General features: G+C 38.7%; 1 protein-coding gene across 6 annotated transcripts in view; it reads left to right on the top strand.

Annotated features, from left to right (window-relative positions):
* The first annotated feature begins 5,278 nt into the window (after nt 1-5,278).
* The window catches only part of LOC106072420 (sorting nexin-14-like), a 38,387-nt gene continuing 37,705 nt past the window's right edge, over nt 5,279-5,960 (top strand). For all 6 annotated transcript variants that reach the window (XM_056021874.1, XM_056021875.1, XM_056021873.1 and 3 more), the window contains exon 1: nt 5,279-5,497. In XM_056021874.1, the coding sequence (XP_055877849.1) occupies nt 5,400-5,497 (98 nt within the window). In that variant the 5' untranslated portion in view covers nt 5,279-5,399. The remainder of the gene's footprint in view (nt 5,498-5,960) is intronic.

Below are 5,960 nucleotides of genomic sequence, written 5' to 3'. Positions count from 1 at the left end.
CCTGCGCAAATAAATGTTGTTTCCGGTTCCTTTGAAAAACAAATAATATATATACCGGTGATATTTACAATTTAAAAGCAGTATTGTCTAGATTAGGTTTTTGCCACAATATCTGTGTACTTTTAAGCCGTCTTTTAATATCGCCTAAAAGATCGCCTTTGGCATTCGGTCATCCCCCATACGGGATAGGTCACGTCCGACCCAGCGCAACCGTCGAATGGTACCGTTGGTAGTGCTTCGACTATACTGTCTAAAGTGCTTACTTCAGCCTCTAGTAGAGCATATGGTTAGTTCGCCCTCACTAGCTACATGAAAGTAGCTGATGTCAGGTACATTTGTTTGGCTCAAGAGGAACTTAAATCTCTATGACGTTGACTCTAACAAAACGGGCTCAACGGAAGGGTAATTAGGAACACTAACTTGGATCACTATATACACTAAATAAACCACAAAAACTCCAACTATGAAGGAAATAACAAGTTTAATAACTATGGCAGAATATCTCGTAACAGTAGGCTACATCAAACGCCAGTTATCTTCTAGTCCCAGAAAACAACTTGAAACGAGTGACTAACTAAACTCTTTCTCTCTCTCTCTCTCTCTCTCTCTCAAGGAAAACTAAAAGCATTCAAAAACATCCCGTGTATATTGTTCACATTCGTATCTGGGAATATAAACAAAGGGGTATAATTCTTTCATACCAAAATAGCAGCACAGAAGTAACACACACTCTCTCGCCATACCTGCAAATGGTAGCTGGCAGAAGATGACTTCGCAAAGAGACTGCTGGAGAGCTCTCATGAAGCTGCAGGATAGGCCTACACATTTGAGATCCAAAGAAGAAAAAAAAACCCTTCACGAAAACAGGCACAGACGATGAAAATAAAACTTAACTCTGTCTGCATCAGATGTGTGAGTTGCCATGTGAAATACTGCACTCTCTCATTAACTTTAATCTTGGAATCGAAAACAATACCTTATCTATTTAATTTTTTTTTTGTCAATGCCTTGCAATTATTTTTGCAGAGGCGTAACACGGTACTCGTGGGCCAGGGTTCAAAAGTGTGATAGTCTTACTTAGATCTTCCCTCGCTGTTCTCCGCATAGGGCGGCAAGCACTTTCCTCGGAGATCGGTAGCAAGCGACATTAACCTAGACCAGGGGATCTCAACCTGTGGGTCGCGACCCCCATTAGGGGTCCATTGACGATTTGCCAGGGGTCGCCAAAGACCATCGAAAATATGTATTTTTTTGTGTGTCTATTCTTCTATTGCTGTTGGGGGGGGGGGTCACGGCAGAGTGGGGGGATTCTAAAAAGGGGTCGCCGAACTTAAAACGTTGAGAACCGCTGAGCTAGACTATTCGTCGTAGTAGGCCTCAACACTGATCTGCAACGTCCCATAGCGTGGGCAATGGGGACCAGTAACTCGTTGACACGTCGTAAAGAGCTTGATTTTGAATTTCGGGATTTTTAGGGCGCCCCAGAGTCCAATCAAGTCTAATGGGTATACCTGACTTTAGTTGGGGGAAAGTAATGGCGGTTGGTTGTTGTGTTGGCCAATTATGAAACGGATCTGCCCCATAGATCGCAAGGTCTGAAAGGGGAACTTTACTTTTTACTTACGTTCAGCGGAAGTAGGCGGGAAGTAAGCGGAAGTAGGTGGAAAGTAAGCGAAAGTAGGTGGGAAGTAAGCGAAAGTAAGCGGGAAGTAAGCGGAAGTATGCGGGAAGTAAGCGGAAGTAGGCGGGAAGTAATCGGAAGTAGGTGGAAAGTAAGCGGAAGTAGGTGGGAAGTAAGCGAGAAGAAGGCGGCGTGGTCTGACTAAGATAAATGAGAAAAGAGCGGAATGTGTGTCATCATCTCATATTAAAGAAAAGTGTGTTGGTTGTTGATCACGAAGTCCTGCACTAAGACTAATAGACTGCTTTATTGATCCTTACGGAAATTTGTTGTGGTTACAAGGACCCTTTTCTCATATAAAAACAACACAACAGAAAAATACACATAATTACAACAGACACAACATAAAAAGTTCATTCAGCGACTACACACAGGTGTAACAAATGGAAAAGACCAAGTCCAAACCGTTAAAGAAAAGTGTGTTGGTTGTTGATCGCGTGTAGGTGGATAGTGCACGACACGTAAACACGCTTATTCTCAGTGTGTTTGTCGTAGCATTGCTGTATGGCGGTGATCAGTGGTACCCGTATATATATGGTATTGTGCTATTAAAATGAATAGAGAATAGCTTAGTTTCACGATTTCGAATGTCTCAAATTGTTCTTGCTGTCGTGTTTTTAAAGGTCCTGCTCATGTTTCTGATGTAAATCATTGTGCGCCCTGAACGTGTCATCGCATATACCACCTATACCCAATACCATATACCCTATACCTACAGTTGAATTGACCGCTGATCATTAGGGTCATTTTAGGATAAGGTCATCACATATACCACCTATACCCAATACCATATACCCTATACCTACAGTTGAATTGACCGCTGATCATTAGGGTCATTTTAGGATAAGGTGCGTCAGTCACATGGTCAAGTACCCAGGCTCATTCAGAATGTTGGTATGGAGTTTTGTGCGCACTAATAGATCTTGTAAACTATTATTTCGCCTGAATACCATAAGAGGTGGGGATGAAAAGAGGTCTCGATTATGTTCATCGGCTAGAAGAATGATAGGGTGTCTTGTTATTGTGCTGATATGGTAATACTTCACTGGCACAAAGACTTAGACTAAATAGACTAATTAAAAAAAGCATCGTATATCACTCTAACACAGCTATCATCTCTTGAAGAACTTTTTCATAAAAGATGTCTTTCCAAAACACGCGCGATTCTTAAAGACACTATGCATAAATTAAACCACTGTTTTATCAGATCTGAACGAAGTGGTCGTCTCTTTTCCATTAGGACTAAAACAGAAAGATTTAAAAACTCCTTTATCCCACTTTCAGTCAGAGTGTTACACGATCATCTTTTCTCATCGAGAAGTACATAGAAGTCCAATTCATAAAGCGCTGGTTGTGAGTGTGTATGTGTTTCGTGAGTAAATGTTGGTTCGTATTTGCATTTTTATTTTTATCGTTATTGTACAGTAGTTACGCTGAGGTGGTCAATTGTAGTCTAACTGAATTTCCATTTGATTGGATCAATAAAATTATCTTATCTTATTATATTCATTGCTCTTACACTATGAGGGTGGTACGATTTAATTATTTTAGGTTTCTCATCATTCTAGAGTTGTTTTTTTCTCCTGAAAGCTTGTTCTATTTTATTGAGATTCTTCACTCGCGATTAAGATTTAATATTTAAGACAGCTTGAGGTTAATTTCGAGGCAAAAAGAAATCAATATTTTTTTCTCTTAAGTCAATTATTTTTTAAAGTGTCGGCGGATACGAGGAAGTAGAGTAGAATTTGAACACGATGGTAGATAAGATGAGGAGTATAGTTATAGTTGATAGCTATGGCTGTCAGTATCTTTGTAATGAGTATATCGGTGCTTCTCAAAACTTTTGCTAGTGCCCCCCCCCCCACCAAAAAAAAATTAGCCAGCTGGATTCTGAGTGTGTGTGTGTGTGTGGGGGGGTGTAAACTACTTCAGTGGGGCCAGGAAGGGTTTTCAGGATGTAATGAAAAGAACTGTAAAAAGACTTACAGGATGGCTGCCTGGTCGTGCGGTTTGCACGCTGGACTGTCGTTCAGATTTATCGATGGTCCCGGTTACAAACCCTGCCCGCTCCCATCCCCCGGCGTCCTGCGGAAGGTTTGGACTAGGAAGTAATTATCTTCAACTCTGAAGAAACATCCGAAACATGTAAAACATTTTACAGACATATAATTATACTTCGACGTAACCCCTGTGCCAAGCGTTTTCCTCAGTTCTGAGCTTCATAATTGTACTCTCCTGGCGTGAAACTCACTTTTTCTCATAGTAAGAACGGCGCAAGTAAAAATAAAAGTTAAAAAAAAAAAAAAAAGATGCGTAGGGACATGTCAAGTAAGTCAACAAATAAACAAGAAAGCAGCACTGGCCTATATGTCCCGCATAAAAATCAAAACAGTCTAATCTTGATAAACTTGACTTACTTGACTTAATCCTGTGTAGGCCAACTCCTAGGGAAGCATAGGACCGCAACCACACCTCTACACCGAACTCGGTTCTGAGCAGCTTTCTTCATGTGCTCCTATGTCATACCTCAGCTCTTGATAACACTAGCAAAAATGTTCCTTGATCATGGCGGAAATCGTAGTGTATTTCAATTTTTAATGTCCCTCCCACAATCGGGGGGGGGGGGGGAGGCAAAAATAATAATAGCTAAACTGATCTCTATACAGAAGACGCTTTTGTAAAATATGAGGAGCGACATTTTATTTTCAATTTTTAATCACTGAGGTTCCTTCTTCCCTTGTGCCATTTATTAGAGCATGGAATGGGTTAATGCCCGAGCCAGCCAGGAAAACCAGTGAATTTGGCAGAATTTAAGTCATTGGTAATAACATGCATGACTAGATGCATGACGCGTAATATTCTTTTTTGAAGTAACACCTGTATTTTATAATAAGAAGACGTTATTATAATTATTTTTGTTTTGTTTTACACATGTTTTGGACGTTCTTCGGGCTGCTCATGTTCTTGTGATATGCGTTCTGGAGGAACATCGAGACACGTGAAGCAAATAATTTACACACAAAAAAAAGATCCCAGCCGAAACCACCCGTAAGACGGCGGGGGGGGGGGGGGATGTTCTTATGCCAGTTATGGTGGCAGGCTGGTTTGGAAACCATCGAGACGGCAGTCCAGAGAGGGTAGGCCTACCGTAGAACATAAAGCAGAGTAGGCCTATAGATAATCTTTAAAAAAAAAAAAAAAAAAAAACGTCTGTATTTCATATTTCAAACCAGTGACTTGGCAGAATTTAAGTCATTGGTTAATATGCATGACTAAATGCATGACGCGTAGGACGTAATCATCTTCTTTTTTGAATTAACGTCTGTATTATATAAGATAAGATAAGATAAGATAAGAAGATATGATGATATAGATCTAGATTTATTTAATTTCTATTAAAAAGATAAAAATGTTTCATTTTAGCGGCCTTGCCTAATTGTGATAATTCTATGTATTTTTATTTTTTTTTACCTTTCACCAACGCGTTTAAAAAGAAAAAAAACAAAACTTTACGATTCTAGCCAGAAATAAATATATAGGCTAGATCTAAAATGAAAACTTCCGGAGATTTTAAGAACAAGGGAGATAAGGCTGAGAAAAATGATGCGTAGGGGAGGGGAGTTTGTTTATAATCGTATTTATTCTATTCTGTTATACAGAGATCTAGAGTAGATCTAGCTATAGAGTCTACATCTAGCTTTCAAATGCATTTACCAAAATGATTCCTTGGTATCTGCTAAAATTCTATGCCCAGAGACATTCGAAATTCACAGCATCTTGCATAGTTCTTTTAATCATTAATTTATTATTTTACAAGTAAGTTTTTAGTAAGCAGAGAAGAGAATGATCAGAATCAAGTTGAAAGTTGAATCTCACTGAATCTGAGTGAGAATGTGAACGAGAGATTTAAAAAAAGATCTAGAAAATCTACGTCTAGATGTCTTGATCTAATTCAATCTATACATAACATAGATCTAGAAATCTATTTTAGTCTATTAGATAGACTCTATGTAAAATATGTTGTATGGACTATTACTACTAAAACTCTCTTAACTTAAACGTCTCTATTAAAAATTAAATATAGTAGTACGGCCAGTAGTAGTATTAATTATTTATTAGTATACTATAGTTATAGGCAATATACGCCATTAGTATAGCATACTTTAGTCTATAGTTATAGCCATAGCCTTTAACTTTAACTATAAATATAGACACTATGTGACTATAGTAGGCTTATAATCATGCCTTTTAAAAATCATACTCTGTTACATTATCTATC

This window comes from Biomphalaria glabrata, chromosome 2 (genome assembly GCF_947242115.1).
Source record: "Biomphalaria glabrata chromosome 2, xgBioGlab47.1, whole genome shotgun sequence".
In the NCBI taxonomy this organism is placed as follows: domain Eukaryota; kingdom Metazoa; phylum Mollusca; class Gastropoda; family Planorbidae; genus Biomphalaria; species Biomphalaria glabrata.
The sequence above is the reverse complement of the archived record's forward strand: the minus strand, read 5'-3'. Positions and strand labels throughout refer to the sequence as shown.